The sequence below is a fragment of the Eleginops maclovinus genome, chromosome 18 (assembly GCF_036324505.1).
Source record: "Eleginops maclovinus isolate JMC-PN-2008 ecotype Puerto Natales chromosome 18, JC_Emac_rtc_rv5, whole genome shotgun sequence".
In the NCBI taxonomy this organism is placed as follows: domain Eukaryota; kingdom Metazoa; phylum Chordata; class Actinopteri; order Perciformes; family Eleginopidae; genus Eleginops; species Eleginops maclovinus.
In genome coordinates this window covers 1031137-1048931 of record NC_086366.1, presented here as the reverse complement: position 1 = coordinate 1048931, position 17795 = coordinate 1031137, and the positions used below count along the sequence as shown (strand labels likewise).

General features: G+C 43.9%; 1 protein-coding gene and 1 long non-coding RNA gene across 3 annotated transcripts; one reads left to right on the top strand and one right to left on the bottom strand.

The window, feature by feature from the left end:
- Positions 1–145: 145 nt before the first annotated feature.
- Positions 146–17199, top strand: zgc:162872 (BAR_ACAPs and ArfGap_ACAP domain-containing protein). Of its 2 annotated transcripts, none has more exons than XM_063906481.1 (25): positions 146–606; positions 835–864; positions 5015–5278; positions 5376–5433; positions 5694–5813; positions 6050–6103; positions 6234–6292; positions 6686–6869; positions 8142–8186; positions 8398–8451; positions 8589–8663; positions 9091–9194; positions 9853–9904; positions 10078–10178; positions 10824–10914; positions 11768–11779; positions 11895–12088; positions 12746–12815; positions 12944–13038; positions 13197–13270; positions 14179–14336; positions 14449–14558; positions 14658–14768; positions 14853–14914; positions 15001–17199. In XM_063906481.1, the coding sequence occupies exons 3-25, from the start codon at positions 5226–5228 to the stop codon at positions 15186–15188; spliced, it is 2124 nt and encodes a 707-aa protein (XP_063762551.1). In that variant the 5' UTR covers positions 146–606; positions 835–864; positions 5015–5225; the 3' UTR covers positions 15189–17199. The 2 variants fall into 2 exon arrangements, with proteins under 2 accessions (XP_063762551.1, XP_063762550.1); XM_063906480.1 differs by having other exon boundaries at positions 148–606; positions 8356–8451.
- Positions 4792–5885, bottom strand: LOC134879952 (uncharacterized). The gene is made up of 3 exons (XR_010167887.1): positions 5646–5885; positions 5269–5424; positions 4792–4956 (listed from the first exon to the last, which is right to left on the bottom strand). It is a non-coding gene; the product is annotated as an uncharacterized LOC134879952 (long non-coding RNA).
- Positions 17200–17795: the final 596 nt, after the last annotated feature.

The following is a 17795-nucleotide window of genomic DNA, read 5'->3' as shown; positions in this document are numbered from 1 at the left end:
CATGCTTCAGAAAGTCTTGCAGCCTCTGCTGTGTAGAGTCCTGCTTCCTGGAAACAGCTTGAATAAACGCATTCATTCAGACACCAGACCTGAGAGGTTGTTATTCATCACTCATCATGATCCTGTAGTTCCTGTTACTTATCACTCCATCCCATAGTTCCTAACACAGCTCCGCCCATCAGCTAGAATGTTCCCAAACAGCTGTGCAGAGACTCTCAATTGTACAGTAACCGCAGCTGTCAGATAAGTGCAGTAGAAAGTACAACATGTAGTAATGGAAGTACTCAGAGTTGAGTAAAAGTATGAAGTGTTGGACACGTTGGAGACAGAGACGGTGATGCTGTCAGTGAGGAGGAGCTCCATCTGTTCTGGGTCAGAGTGCAGCAGGGAGCGGCTGTGGGTTAATCTTTCACATCTACAATATAAAGTCATATACAGTTTGAAGTGAGGGCTGCAGCTTCACACTGCTTCATCACACTGACACAGAGGACTGATGAAGAAGCAGAGGATTTACTCCTGATGGAGCACAGGGTCAGATCAGCAGGAAGCTCTTCTTCTACACAGACCTGGTCCTCACAGCTGATGGACTTCATGAGCAGAAACTGAGTAAGTGGGACTTTGATTCCAGTCTGTGATGTTTCAAACAGCTGCTCTTTGTTGCTTCATGTGTTCACCTCCTGTCTTTAGAATGACAGCACAACGTTTATCTGACAGCTCATATCTGAAGCTACAGCTCACTGTCTTTAAAGGGTACAAACAGCTTTGATTTCCTGACCACTAACAAATATAAAGGACCTTAAAGTACTAATGAAGCCGTGTGTGTGTCTCCATCAGGTGGCTGCAGGTGATCAGCAACATGAAAAGGTATCACACTCAACACTTCACAGGATGTTTGAGACTGCTTCACCCTTCAACATGTCCACTCTCACTAACTGTTCCCTGTCTCTGCTCTTTCTCCTGAACACTGACTCACAATAAACCTGTACATCTATAAAACACATTCAGATTGAACCCTGATTCTGGACTGCAGTTTGGACTTTGATACTTCTCTTATCGCATGAAGGATCATATTCCATATTTATTGAGGCCTCTGTGGGTCAAAGGGCTCTCAGAGAGAGAAGGATCATTTCTACAGTGTTAGTGAATAACTCAGAAACCAGATATCATTATTGTGGAGGAACCAGTCTTTAAAGCAAGAACCAATGATGCAGAGAGAAGTAGTTAAGATGTCTAGGGACTAGTTGCAGGGATCTATTGAATAGTTGCAGGACTTGTTGATGAGATATTGGAACTAGTTGCAGGGAAACGGTGACAAGCTGAAGAGATGAATAGTTGCAGAGGATTAGAGACTAGTTGCAGAGGTCTGGGTAATAGTTGATGAAATCCTGGGACTAGTTGCCTAAGAACAGAGATTTAGTGACTGGTTGAAACGTTAACGAGCTGTGGAGATATTGACACTAGTTACAGAGATCTGGGGACTGGTTGCAGAGATCTGGGGACTGGTTGCAGAAGGAGCATTAGCTTCCTTGTTGATGAAATGTTGTTCAGTTACTCACACACACACACACACACACACACACACACACACACACACACACACACACACACACACACACACACACACACACACACACACACACACACACACACACACACACACACACACACACACACACTCTGTTGTTTTGAGGATTTTCTTGTTGATGGATGCTAGAATCTCCACTAGCTACTGAAGCTGAAGACTAAAACGTGAATGTACCTCTCTGCTGGTTCTCCTCTCTGTGCGCTAGAATCCATCACAAACCAGACTCCCCAGGACCTGAACCTGGACCCAGTTGTGTTCCCCCCAAAGCTGTCCAGTTACAAAAACATGACTTTGAAGACACAAAACAACGTGTGTCTTCAGCAGAGTAAGCGCCGACTAATCAATCTGACAGTTTGCTAGTTAAACTGTTCTTCTAAAGCAGTGGTAACCAACCTTTTCAAGCCCAAGATCACTTTTTCAAGGTTTCAAGGTTTCAAGGTTTTATTTGTCATATGCACAGCAGATACAGCGTATATGTTGGCAATGAAAATCTTATGTCGCGTGCTCCTCCAACAACTCAACATACATGGTGCAAAAGATAAATAAAGTAGTGCAAAAAGAGAGAAGAATATTTACAATATTAACAATAAAGATTTGAGGATGTGAAATATATACATATGTGGAATACATTGAAAGTATTTAAATACTTTACACTGTTGAATGAGGAGGTATGGACAGATGCATATATTATGTATAGCAGATGTATATGGCAGATATGTACAATATATATGTATGTGTGTACTATAAACAGATGTGAGTAGACATTCACACAGCTCAGGAGTTCAGTAGTCTTATAGCCTGTGGTATAAAACTGTCTCTGAGTCTGGTGGTCTTGGTCCGGATGCTGCGGTACCGTCTGCCAGACGGCAGCAGACAGAACAGATTGTTGCTGGGGTGATGGGGGTCCTTTAATATCCTACCGGCCTTCTTCCTACACCGCTGGGTGTAGAGGTCCTCCATGGATGGCAGCTCCGTCCTGGTGATGTGCTGAGCAGTTTTCACCACCCTCTGTAGAGTCTTACGGTTGAGGGCGGTGCAACTGCCATACCAGGCGGTGATGCAGCCAGTCAGGATACTCTCGATGGTGCACCTGTAGAAGTTGCAGAGTATCCTGGAGTCCATGTTGAACTTCCGCAGCCTGCGGAGGAAGAAGAGCCGCTGTCGAGCCGTCTTGGATATGACCCTGGTGTGATGTGTCCATGTCAGGTCCTCACTGATGTTTACCCCGAGGAACCTGAAGCTGCTGACTCTCTCCACAGGAGTCCCGTCGATGGTGATGGGTGTGTGTGCTTCTCTCTGCCTCTTCCTGTAGTCCACAATCAGCTCCTTTGTTTTGCTGACGTTGAGATGGAGGTTGTTGTCCTGGCACCAAGATGTCAGGGCTCTGACCTCCTCTCTGTACGCCGTCTCGTCGCCGTCTGTGATCAGGCCGATGACGGTCGTGTCGTCAGCAAACTTGATGATGGTGTTGGAGCTGTGTGTGGCCATGCAGTCGTGCGTGAACAGGGAGTAGAGGAGAGGGCTGAGCACACAACCCTGAGGGGCTCCGGTGTTGAGGGTCAAGGTGGAGGATGTGATGTTCCCCATCCGCACTGCCTGGGATCTGCCCGTCAGGAAGCTCATGATCCAGTCACAGAGGGATTTTTATTCCACATTGTAAATTCACTGAACCTCTCTTTGCTGGGTTTAGGTTGTGGTATGGTTCCTCCTCAATGTCTCTGGTTCCTCTGCAGGTCTGAGGGTCTCTCCTGTGGACAGATCAGCTGCTGAAGTCAGTTCAGTGTGTTCACCGTCACACACACTCTGCACTCTGAAGCAGATTCTTCCACAGGCTGTCAGTAACTGATCTGCTTCTTCTTAATAATACTGTCATGTAATAAATGTAAAACTGTGAAATATTTGGAGTCAAATCTTTAGTTTTTATCCTGAGGCTGAGCGTATGTTCATCGGTCACTTTTATCACTCATGGTTTGTTCACTTTGGACAAACACGATTGTCCCCGGGCAGCGCCGCTGGGCTCTGGGGAAGGAGGTGAGGCCGCATCATCACATTTCTTTCAACATTAAGTTACATTTTTTTCTTTGTGTTTTATTTTGAAATGTTTTCCCTCTTGTTTCATGTTAAGCTTCACTTCCTGTCTGCGTTTCCTTCCTGTGCCTGATTCTGTCATTGTGTTCACCTGTGGCCCCTGTGTTTCTCCTCCCCCTTCCAGCTGTCTCTCGTCTTGTGTATTTAGTCCCTGTTTCACTTTTGTCTGGTGCTCGGTCGTCGCCTGCTCGCAGTTTTTTGAGTTTTGTTGTTACAGCTGTTGTTAAATAAAGCTCGCCTTTTGTTAAACCCCAATACCTGATTCCCCCTGTTTTGCTGCATTTGGGTCCTTTACTACAACCCTGACACCGTTGCTGAATCAGAAAGAGAAACGTTTCCTCATATCTGTACAGAAACTGGACAAACGAAATCCACTAACTGAAGACTGAAATTAAAGTCCCTGTTTTATTTTTGTCCACATTACGTTATGGGCTACCATTTAAAATCATAATTATATCTGTCTCTTTCTCATCTTCAAATATTAAATACACTGCCCGGCCAAAAGAAAGGTCCCCAGCCTGTGGGGGCAGTGCTATGATCTGGGGGTGCTGCAGTTGGTCTGGTCTAGGTTCAGCAACGTGCCCAAAGAATGAGGTCAGCTGACTCCCTGAATATACTGAAGGACAGGTTATTCCATCAGTGGATTCTCTATTCCCTGATGGAGCGGGCATGTTCCAAGAGGACAATGCCAGGATCCATCGGGTTCAGACTGTGAGAGAGTGGTTCAGGGAGCATGAGGCCCCCACAGAGTCCAGACCTGAACCCAATGGAGAATCATTGAGATGTGCTGGAGGACACTTTGCGCAGTGGTCCGAATCTCCCGTCATCAATACAAGATAAAAAATACCCAAGACAGAAATAAATGTTGAGACGTTTCAGAAGCTCGTGGAAACGATGCCACAGAGAATGCGTGCCGTGATCAGCTGAAGGCAGTCCAACGGATATTATAGTGTGGGACCTTTTTTTTGGCAGGGCAGTGCATTAAATAGAGAGAGAGAGACGCCCCTACACCTCTGAGGGATGCGATTAAAAAATGTAGAGATTCAAATAAAATAATTACAAATATATAAGTTATAAGTTAACAAATATTACTTAAAAAAACATTGGAATATATTGTTTTGTATTACAGTAAAATTAAAACAAACTTGGGAAAAAATGTATAAATAAGTTCAGGTAAATAGGAGCTGTGAGAAACGTCATCGTCGTGCTGCGTCATCTCATTAATATTCATGAGCTCGTCACAGCAGGGTCGATAGCGGGCTGCAGCACAGACAGCTGTTACACTGGAACACAACAAACACGCTTTTATTCACACTTTCATCCAACATGCGTGACCCACAGACACACGGACAGGAGCCTCCGTTAACCGGCAATTGGTGAAGGCGGTTGTTCGGGCCCTGGGAGAAGGTTACCGGTGTTTCTCTCTCGGATTGTGGAGTAAAAGTGAGAGCGTTCTGAATGGAGCTAACTGTGAGCTAACAGGCTAACAACATGGAGAAGGTTTACTGAACTTTGACAACACTTTGACTCGGTGACATCAACAGAGGACATCATGGAGTCGCTGCTGGACTTTGAGGAGTGTGTGAAAGACTCACCTGAGTTCAGGTAAGAGCGGGAGAGAGACTCGCAGGTGAAGAACACACCTAGCATCTCCAACCCACGCATGCGCAGTAGTCCTGATGATGTATTTATTCTGTTGCAGATTGAAGCTCGAGCTGTTCGAGGCGGATGTTAATGTGCTCGAGACACACCTAGACAAGGTACACATAGGACGATAGACCTTTATTTCTCAGCTTTAAACGTTTGTTAAAGAAGTATCTAAAAGGGTCTGGAAGGTGTTACGTTTCATTCCTTTGGTGCAGTAATTCAAATATTTTCCAGTAAAGTAATCGTCATTTGTTTCCTCTTAGATTTACAACAGTATTACTGCTCTTAATACCAGTGTTACTAACATTTACTTCATGTTACTGACCTGTGAAGCGATCTGATTGGTCTGTTGTCTGTGTCTCTGGCCAATCAGGTGATGAAGCTGTGCGGCAAGATGGTGGAGGCGGGACAAGTGTACAACGCAGCCAATCAGCTGTTCCTCTCCGGCCTGGCGGAACTCTCCATGTTCCACCAGAAGGACAGCGTCATCAACGTAGGGACATCATTATTACCAGTTTAAAGTCCTTTCATAGAATATAAAACCATATCATTTGTAATATAACAGTCAAAGGAGTCATTGTTTGTTATTATATATATATACATTTCTTCTTCTTCTTCTTCTTCTTCTTCTTCTTCTTCTTCTTCTTCTTCTTCTTCTTCTTCTTCTTCTTCAGTAACTCCTGTTAGTTTTCCTGTTTTCTCACTGACTTCCTGTTTCCTTTCCCTCAGAACTGTCTGAATCAGTTTAACCAGGGCCTGCAGGAAATGATCAGCTTCCACACTGTGAGCACACACACACACACACACACACACACACACACACACACACACAGGGTTATGTGTTATTTAATCGGGTTCAATTTTAATATCTTTGACTAAACACGTTCGTTAACATCTGTTTTTTTCTTCTCAGATTTTGTTCGATCAGACTCAGCGAGCCATCAGCCAGCAGCTGACCAACCTCTGCACACAGTACGATACACACACACACACACACACACACACACACGCCGGTACATATATGCATTAGTTATAATATTAAAAACATAAATAAAATAATCAAAAAATAAAATGTTTGTATAAATATATTCATGTTTTAATTTATTTTATTAAATATATTATTTAAAAATATGAGAAATGCACATAAGGAAATGACAAATAAGTACACCATAAAATCATTTTAAAGGATATATTGTCCTGATATTAAAAAGCAGTGAAATGCAGTTTGCTATGATCCATATGGTATTGTATTTTGCTGCGGTAACGAAAACATTTCCTAATTTGGGATAATATTTCTGATTCTGACCAATAAAGCACACTATTTTTGATGATGTTAATAATCATAATGATATTGATGTTTCTCAGGTTCCTCCCCCAGCTGCTGGACACCAGGCGGGAGTTTCTGCGGATCGGGGGGGACTTGGACTCGGCGGCGCTGAAGAACTCTCAGGTGTCTCGCCACAGAGCGCCGGACGCCGAGCGAGCCAGTCACCTGCTGCTCGCCACCAGGAAGTGCTACCAACACTTTGCCCTCGACTACTGTCTGCAGGTACACACACACACTCACTCACACCCTCACACACTCACACACTCACACACTCACACACTCACTCACTCCACCCTCACTCACACCTCCCTCACTCACACCACCCTCACACTCACTCACTCACTCGCTCACACCCTCACTCACTCACTCACTCACACTCACTCTCTACACACACACACCACACACTCACTCACTCCCACTCACTCCACCCTCCCTCACTCACTCACTCACTCACTCACTCCTCACTCACCCCCTCACTCACTCACTCACACCCTCACACTCACTCACTCGCTCACACCCTCACTCACACCCTCACATCACTCACTCGCTCACACCCTCACCTCACTCACACACACCCTCCCTCACTCACTCACTCACTCACTCACACCCTCACTCACTCACTCACACCCCACACTCACTCACTCGCTCACACCCTCACTCACTCACTCACACCCTCCCTCACTCACTCACTCACTCACTCACTCACATCCACTCACTCACTCACTCACTCACCCCCTCACACACACAACTCACTCACTCACTCACTCACTCACTCACTTCACTCACTCACTCACTCACTCACTCACTCACTCACTCACTCACTCACTCACTCACTCACTCTCTCACACACACACACACACTCACACCCTCCCTCACTCACTCACTCACTCACTCACTCACACCCTCACTCACTCACTCACACCCTCACACTCACTCACATCGCTCACACCCTCACTCACACCCTCACACTCACTCACTCGCTCACACCCTCACTCACTCACTCACACCCTCCCTCGCTCACTCACTCACTCACTCACTCACTCACACCCTCACTCACTCGCTCACACCCTCACTCACTCACTCACACCCTCCCTCACTCACTCACTCACTCACTCACTCACTCACTCACTCACACCCTCACTCACTCACACCCTCACACTCACTCACTCGCTCACACTCACTCTCTCACACACACACACACACTCACTCACTCACTCACTCACTCACTCACTCACTCACTCACTCACACCCTCACTCACTCGCTCACACCCTCACTCACTCACTCACACCCTCCCTCACTCACTCACTCACTCACTCACTCACTCACACCCTCACTCACTCACACCCTCACACTCACTCACTCGCTCACACTCACTCTCTCTCACACACACACACACTCACTCACTCACTCACTCACTCACTCACTCACTCACTCACTCACTCACTCACTCACTCACTCACTCACTAATTGATTTTGCACTATAATGTTTTCAGCTCAACACCTTCAAGACTCAGCAGAGATTGGACGTCTTGAACTCGGTGAGCTGTGTTTATTTGACTAATTTTAATCCTGTTTCTGTACGTTGTTGTTTTAAAGGAGTCAACATTTTGGGAGCAAATCTTTCTGATGTTTTACTTCAGTTAATGTAGTAATACCACAGTGTACAAGTACAAGTCCTGCAGGCAAAGTGTGTGTGTGTTTCTCTAGGTGTTCTCCTTCGTCCACGCTCAGTTCACCTTCTTCCATCAGGGTTTCGACCTCCTGCGGGACCTGGAGCCCACCATGAAGACCATGGCAGCCCAGGTGTGTGTGTGTGTGTGTGTGTGTGTGTTTTGTTGATATTTCTTTGTAATTGTTTAGTTTGTGCATATACCGTGCATTTTCTTTCTTTTTTAATATTATAAATTATAGTGTGTGTGTGTGTGTGTGTGTGTCTGCAGTTATCACAGCTGTCTGCAGACTGCACTGCTAAAAGGAAAGAGCTGGAGAACACACACCTGCTGGTGCAGCAGAGGGTCAGTCATCATTATTATTATTGTTAGGATTAATAGTGGTAGTATTGCTATTCTATTTGTTATTGTTTGTATTATTTTATTCATTATTATTTACCTCTTTTAAGGTCTGTCATTTAAAGACATAACCAAACCAATAATCCATTAATGTAGGAGATGGTGTGCATTTTATTTAATAATGGATACCCTGATTGGCTGCAGCCCTAGCATTACCCGTAATATGAATGAATCGTCTGGAATTGTTTTCAGCCTCTTGGATCTGCTTTCATTCAGTTTGAGAGTGAAGATCTTTGGGTTTTGGACAATTGAAATACTTTTCTGCCCCTTTAAAGGACCAACCCATTAATCTGGAGTCTTAATGGGCAGATTAATGGACGTGTGTGTGTGTGTGTGTGTCTGTGTCTGTGTCTGTGTCTGTGTCTGTGTGTAGGATGCTTCAGGGGAGCCGTTGGTCGTCCCGTGTCCTGGCAGCGAGAACACCATCCAGGGTTACCTCTTCAAACGCTCCCGCAGGAAAACCAAGACCTGGAAGAGGTTCACACTAAAATATATTGAATTCTGCGTCTGACACCACTCATTCTATCCGTGTGTGTGTGTGTGTGTGTGTGTGTGTGTGTGTGTGTGTGTGTGTGTGTGTGTGTGTGTGTGTGTGTGTGTGTGTGTGTGTGTGTGTGTGTGTGTGTGTGTGTGTGTGTGTGTGTGTGTGTGTGTGTGTGTGTGTGTGTGTGTGTGTGTGTGTGTGTGTGTGTGTGTGTGTGTGTGTGTGTGTGTGTGTGTGTGTACAGCAATAATACAAATAAATGTTTTGTTTTATTTTTGCTCAAAAATATATTTTATCTGGAGATTTTTCCACTTTTTTTCCACAATATTTGTTTAACTTTTCGCTTTCATAGAAAAATATTCACTTTTTTTTGTAGTAATATTCCAACTGTTTTATATTGGAATATTCTGACTTATTTTTCTTACTAATATTCAAATTTTATTCTTGAGATATTACAAATCATTCTTGGATCAAATCGACAATTTTTTATCAACATTTCCGCGACTTTTCTCAAACCTCCCCTACTTCATTATTTCTGATTGAGTGTGTGTTCGGTACCTTATCATACCTCTGTAAATGTGCACGTTAGATTTTAGTATATTGCAGTTTGGGACGTTTTTAACCCTTTAAATGTTCTGTTTGATCTTTCAGATGCTGGTTTTCCATCAGAGACAACCAGCTGATTTACAGAAAGTCTCACAAGGTATAAAACCAGTTCCCAGTCCCTCACAGCATCCCAGCCCCGCCTCAAGACCCTTCTCCTCAGCCAAGTCATACCCCCCCCACATATCCATGCCTGATGGTCTGTGTTTGTGCTTTACTTCCTGGTGTTTCCATTTCATTCTCCAGATGTTGAATGTTTGTTTGTTCCTGCAGGAGGCGGCCGTGGTTCTGTTTGAGGATCTGCGACTATGCGCCGTTAAACCTCTGGAAAACATTGAGCGGCGTTTCTGCCTCGAGCTTCTCTCCGTGCAGAAGTGAGTCCTGATTATTATCCAGCTTTATGAAACACGATATTATTATCCAGGAGGTTTAGCATAAGGCCTCTGCTCCGGTTCACGACAGCGTGAAAGGAAATGGAAAATAAAAGCAAGGAAAATCTAGAAACAGTAAAAAAATGCAATGAATTACAAATGAAATAAGGATTCATATTGTACAGCTTCTAATGAAAATGAAAGCGTTGCAGTTTATAGAAACATAGATGTTGTGCAAAACTCTCAATACTGTCTGACTTCCTGTCCCTCAGCCTGTCCAATTTACAACCACTGATAACGAGTTACATTTTATAAAGCTCAGCGACTCGTTTTTATTTCCATCCAACAAAAAGCAGGATTTATTTTCTCACCTATTTACTGTTTGATTTGATTTGATTTGATTCCGTATTTTCTATTGTTTTCTATTTGTTTTTTGACAAAAGTGTTTCTTCCTGTCTGTTGTTTTTATTTGTGGAGGAACCTCAGAGAGCATCAGTGAATTAATAATCGTTATTATTATTGATTTGAAACAGTTTTGTTTTTGTGTGTATTCAACATAATGCATCATATGTACCTCTATTTTATTTCACATTATTTCTGTTGTTGTTGTTTTATTACAACTAATACCTCTTCATTGTTTACTCTCAGGTGCTGTGCTCTGCAGGCCGACTCTGAGGAGGTGAAGCAGTCGTGGCTCGGTGCTGTGCAGGCCAGCATCGACCTCGCCTACAGACAGAGACAGACCACTCAGGTACAGACACTCGGGTACAGACACTCAGGTACAGACACTCAGGTACAGACACTCAAGTACAGACACTCAGGAACAGACACTCAGGAACAGACACTCAGGAACAGACACTCAGGAACAGACACTCAGGTACAGACACTCAGGTACAGACGAGAGACACAGGACACTCAGGTAACAGACACTCAGGAACAGACACTCAGGTACAGACACTCAGGTACAGACAGAGAACAGACACTCAGGAACAGACACTCAGGTACAGACAGAGAACAGACACTCAGGAACAGACACTCAGGAACAGACACTCAGGAACAGACACTCGGGTACAGACACTCGGGTACAGACACTCAGGTACAGACACTCAGGAACAGACACTCAGGTACAGACACTCAGGTACAGACACTCAGGAACAGACACTCAGGAACAGACACTCAGGAACAGACACTCAGGTACAGACCCTCAGGTACAGACACTCAGGAGCAGACACTCAGGAGCAGACACTCAGGAACAGACACTCAGGTACAGACCCTCGGGTACAGACACTCAGGAACAGACATTCAGGTACAGACCCTCAGGTAGAGACACTCAGGTACAGACACTCAGGTACAGATCCTCAGGTACAGACCCTCAGGAACAAACACTTAGGTATCAGGTACAGACACTCAGGTACAGATCCTCAGGTACAGACCCTCAGGAACAAACACTCAGGTATCAGGTACAGACACTCAGGTACAGACACTCAGGTACAGAGCCTCAGGTACAGAGCCTCAGGTACAGACCCTCAGGAACAAACACTCAGGTATCAGGTACAGACACTCAGGTGCAGACACTCAGGTGCAGACAGAGAACAGACACTCAGGTGCAGGCAGAGAACAGACACTCAGGTGCAGACCCTCAGGTGCAGACCCTCAGGTGCAGACCCTCAGGTGCAGGCAGAGTCATTAAACTGTCCCCACATCTCTTCCTCCCTGCAGCCTAAGGAGTCGCCTCCTCTCCAGAGTGGGGGAGACTCCTCCCCCGGGCCCCCCCCTCAGAGACAGACGGTGCTGGGCCTGGCCCTCCGGGGCCCCGGGAACCTGCGCTGCTGCGACTGTGGGGAGGAGGAGCCTCGCTGGGCCTCCATCAACCTGGGAGTCACCGTGTGCATCCAGTGCTCCGGGATCCACCGGTGGGTTCTACACACAGAGTACACAGAGTACTGCAGTATATATACACAGAATATATACACAGAGTACTGCAGTATATATACACAGAGTACTGCAGTATATATACACAGAGTACTGCAGTATATATACACAGAGTACTGCAGTATATATACGCAGAGTACTGCAGTATATATACACAGAGTACTGCAGTATATATACACAGAATATATACACAGAGTACTGCAGTATATATACACAGAATATATACACAGAGTACTGCAGTATATATACACAGAGTATACAGAGTACTGCAGTATATATACACAGAGTACTGCAGTATATATACACAGAGTACTGCAGTATATACACACAGAGTACTGCAGTATATATACACAGAGTACTGCAGTATCTTATGTAACGTGTATGTAATATACACTGTAGTGTGTGTGTGTGTGTGTGTGTGTGTGTGTGTGTGTGTGTGTGTGTGTGTGTGTGTGTGTGTGTGTGTGTGTGTGTGTGTGTGTGTGTGTGTGTGTGTGTGTGTGTGTGTGTGTGTGTGTGTGTGTGTGTGTGTGTGTGTGTGTGTGTGTGTGTGTGTGTGTGTGTGTGTGTGTGTGTGTGTGTGTGTGTGTGTGTGTGTGTGTGTGTGTGTGTGTGTGTGTGTGTGTGTGTGTTTCCAGGAGTCTGGGAGTCCACCTGTCCAAGGTGAGGTCTCTCACTCTGGACTCCTGGGAGGCAGAACAGCTGAAGGTAACAGACACACACACACACACACACACACACACACACACACACACACACACACACACTGTATTATTTAATTTGAAAGAAGTTTTCTTCCTCACCTCCTCGACCTCCCCCCCCCCCCCCCTCCTCAGCTGCTGTGTGTTCTGGGTAATAACGTCGTGAACAGGATCTACGAGGCTCGTTGTTTGGAGGAAGGTCGAGTCAAACCCAGAGCCGACAGCCCGAGGTGAACCCAACGTCTCTTCTTTATTCACCTCCTTCTCTCTCAGTCCGGGCCTCAGAAAGGCTTTATTTCACCCTGCCTTTCTGTCAGCGCCTCACATCCTTCAGGGGGGGTTTGTGTGATGATGAGGAATAAAATAAGGATGTTCGTCTTGGTTTCAGGTCAGAGAAAGAGACGTGGATCAAAGAGAAGTATGTGGAGAAGAGATTTGTGCAGAGCAGCTCCGATGGAGCCGGTGAGTCCAGCAGGAACGAGGTTATGGATCATTAACTATATGAATATATTCTCCTCCCTGAATGTTGATCCACTATGAAATCCAGCAGAGGAAAATAGATTTCAGACTCTGCTGTAACGTTACAGCAGAGTCTGAATATCTGAAGACCACAGCTCCAACATCTTGAGAAAAATGTTCGGACAAATAATAAAAAAATGTTTGACAGAATTTTGTTTTTCACAGGAAGAGTCTAAAAATATCAGCTTCAATGTTTTCATTATAAAAGTCTCAATATTTGGGACAACATATGTAGAAAAAATGTGGACCAACTTTTTAGTTTAGTTGAGGAATTAATTTGAATATTTTGGTGAATTTTTTTAATTAAAAATCGAAATTTGAGGAATAAAAAAATATATTTTAAGGAAAACATTTTATTATTTGAAAGAATTTCCTTTTTTTTTTAGAAATAAAATACTTTTGTGAATTTTCTCACCAAATATCTTATTAATTGGAGAAAGAAGTTTATGTTCTGTTGAGAAAAATCATTTAACAAAATAAATAAATACTTTTACGGGAATATTGTTAATAAAACTGATCAATATTTTAATGATGAAACTCTAAATATCAGAGAAAAATTATCAATCATTTTCAGTTTTTTGAAGAAAAAGGCTTTGAATATTTAGAGGAAATAGGAAACAGTTTTTTTGAGAGAAAATGTTTGAAATATTTTGCAAAACAAACAAATCTGAAATTAAAGCTTCAATATTTGATAATGAAAGTCAGAATATCTGGATAAAATATTTGAGATATTATGAAAGACATGTTTGGGATTTTTTAATTTCAAATCTAAATATCTGGAGAAAAAAAAGAATCCATTGAGAAAAAATATCCAGATTTTTATCTAGATTTGATTTCTCCTTTCGCTGCAGGTCCCGGTAAGGCAGAGGCCGGACGTCGTCTGTACAGGGCGGCGATGGCGGGGGATCTGGTTGCAATGGCAGCGGCGTTGGCCGAGGGGTCGGAGGTCAACGGGAGCATCGGCGAGGAGGGAGGGGGGCGAACGCCTCTGATAGGCGCCGCTATCGGGGTGAGCAGGAAATATATTCATCATAATAATGAAAGTTCTCGCCTGCTTTCAAGACAGAACTCCGGTTAAGGTGTGTGTGTGTGTGTGTGTGTGTGTGTGTGTGTGTGTGTAGGGGTCTCTGCTGGCCTGTGAGTTCCTGCTGCTTAACGGAGCAAACGTCAACCACCGAGACCTCCGAGGACAGGGAGCGCTCCACGCTGCTGCCACCGCGGGACACACCGGGTACACACACACACACACACACACACACACCGGTCACACTCTAAATAAAGGCTCTGAATAAAGTATGATAACCTCCTTTGTTCTGATTGGCTGCTGCAGTCAGGTGTGTCTGCTTCTGAAGAGAGGAGCCAATCAGTACGCAGTAGACGAGAGGGGGCAGGACCCATTGGCCATCGCCGTGGAAACAGCCAACGCTGACATCGTCACGCTGTGAGTCATCGCCCTGAACGCAAAAATGAACAGATTGAGCGTGGTTAGCCTAGCTTAGCATAAACACTGGTTTGAATGTTTCAGACTCCGGATGGCCAGGATGAACGAAGAGATGAGAGACTCAGAGGGAGTGTTTGGAGCTATTCGTTAGTACACACACACACACACACACACACACACACACACACACACACACATTATCTCCACATAAATCTGTGATTGTTTTGCTCAGGAGACGACGAGACGTTTCAGGATATTTTCCGGGACTTCAGCGACATGGCGTCCCACGACCCCGAGAGACTCAGCAGACGGAAGTTCAGCCGCGAGGGACAGGAGGAGGAAGAAGAGGAAAAGCAGGAGAAGAGAGGAAGAGGACGAGGAGGAGAAACGGTGAACAGTGTTAAAAAGACGACACAATGACAGAAAGTTGAAGCCCGTTGGACTGCAGACCCGGAAACAGAGGCTGGTTAAGAGACGATATTCATATTAACGTTTAGAAAAGTTGACTGACGGCTACTCGTTAAAAACGTGCAGAAACATATAGATGGAAATACTGTGTAGTGTATTCTTTATAATATCAGTTACATGTGGTTGGTCACCTGGGTTTGTCAGGTGAGACATTCATTTCAATACCTGCATTATCTGTTACTCCTTAGCTTTAACAGCCTTCACTAAGGTCATGTTTCCATTCAGATTTCAAGCGATCTTGAAGATTTTGCAAGAAAGAAAAGCAAATTAAGCGCGCGTCCATCCACTTGCATGGAGCAAACAAACGGGGTTACAGAGTTCCATAAGAAGGTTTCGCTGTAATCAATACTTTGAACGAGCGTTTCACAGGCGGACCATCCGGAGAAAATGTACTTTGTTCGTGAGCAGACTTAGTTAACAGGCGCCCTGCTAATTTGTAATCGAAGTGCTAAAGATGTTCGTTAGCTGTCTAAAGGAAAAAGGCTGTTTGGTTGTTCCATCTGTCGTCAAATCCCAGCTGCTTCGACTGATTTGGGCAAACTGTGTGTAAGATGTCATCGAGACACAACCGTTCAAATCTTCAATTTGGTCATCCGACAGAAACACGCAGATCATCTCAGTTTGATAAATATGTAATCTGAGATTCTCCTTTTTGGTTTTGCCTCTTGTAAAGGCATTTGTGTACGGAACCACTTTATTTTATTCTGATTCACCACTGAGTTGGAAAAGTGTGTATCATGAGGCGTCTGAAGAGGCTTGTGGAACAAAGGAAGGACGCCAATAATATTCCAAAGTATTTGATGGATCGGGCTTTAAAGAGGCCCCCTGGGGTGTCCCTGTCCTGTAGTTCTTAGTGCATGTTAATGGTCTGCAAAGGCTCAAAATCCCTGTGTTCCCTCCATTGGACTCTTTTTTAAAATTCCTCTTTGACGCTCGCGCTCCTATTGGCTAGCCCACCAACACATGATAGGCTAAGGGGCGGGACTTCTCTAATCTGTTGACCAATCACAACAGAGCCGGCCAGCTAACCAATCAGAGCAGACTGGGAACATCTTGATACATTTCAGTTTATGTGCTAGGTAACCATAACTCACATGTACGTGACGCCCTAACCCATAATAACTTCATGCTAAGCTAGGCTAACGCGTGCTGACTCTAAGAAAGCATATTTCCTAAGTCTTTTGAATAGAGTTACTGAAAGCTCTCACAGCTGTTTGTCTTACTGATGTTTCAAATGTGAATAACTCAGGTCAGTGAGAGCCGCTTCTGTCTGTGTTGGATCAGCACATCTCCTCTGGAAGCTCTTATTCAGTCTGAGGTCGAAGCTCATCACTAAGAGGCTCTGCTGTTTGGCCCTCTAAGGACGTCACAGTTATTGTTTATTGAGTTTTAGTTCATGTGTTTCTCCCTGTGTTCAGAAAGGGGTTTCATGTGTGGCTTCTGCAGAGCTACCTTAATGTTTCTCATGGATTTTAGACGCTATCAGTGTGTTTTACATCTACAGAGTGTAATTGCGGGACTCCGTTTCCACCAGCAGTGTCTCAAAATACTGATTTGGTAAAAAATAAATGTAATATCTCAAAATGATGTCAAAATAACCACTAAAAATGTCCAAATGTTGTCTTGAATTTGTATTTAAACGTTATCATCAGATATCAATTGTTTATGGAAGAAGGTTTGTCATAAGGACCTTTCTCCAAACTAAATGGGCTTAAAAACCCTTTCTCTGACTGAAAAATGTTCTTATGTCTGTATTCTACAGAAGACTGAAGAGGACCGACTCACCGTGCAGCAGAGTCGGTCCCACTGCTGTTAAATAACCTCATTCATAATGAAACGTCTTCATTAACGATGTTATTCTTGAATCCTCAGACTTATTCAAACATGCAGGAGGAAACGTGTGGGTCTTGTTTTTATTCCTGACTGTTACTAATGTGATGCTTAATAAAACCTTTAATACGTCTGTTTTTATTCAGAGGACAATTTATATTAATAAGTATACATAAGTTATCTAACCTATAGAAAGAACACCAAATGATGTCCCTTTTAATGGACATACAACACATAATGAACACATAGTTAGCCTATTATTTAAATCCTATCTATAATAAATATGAACTAACATGTATGTATATAAATGAAGGGTTATCAAACAAACATTCATTGTTATTAATGAATATTAAAGTAGTAAATGAACACAATAGGCCTTTTATTTAAAGTGTATTCTATATAAATATATATTACTTTAGGGGGGGGGGGGGGGGGGCTGCATGAACACCTGAAATCCCAGCCGGCCGCAGGAGAAAGGACTACAGAGTTCAAAGTTTGACTGCAGCACGATGATTGGCTGCTGGAGATTGAGGTGAACTGTGATTGGTTAGGAGAGAGCACCCAGCTGATTAATGCAGCTGAGGAGTGAATGAATGAAGAGCCAGCGTTCCTGCTGGAGAGTAAAGTAAAAAGTAATGCAATCAAGGAGTTATTTCTTGTAATAAGAAGCGAAAAGATCAAGTAAACTAAACACTCTGAAATATAAAAACACAGAAACTAAGAAACACT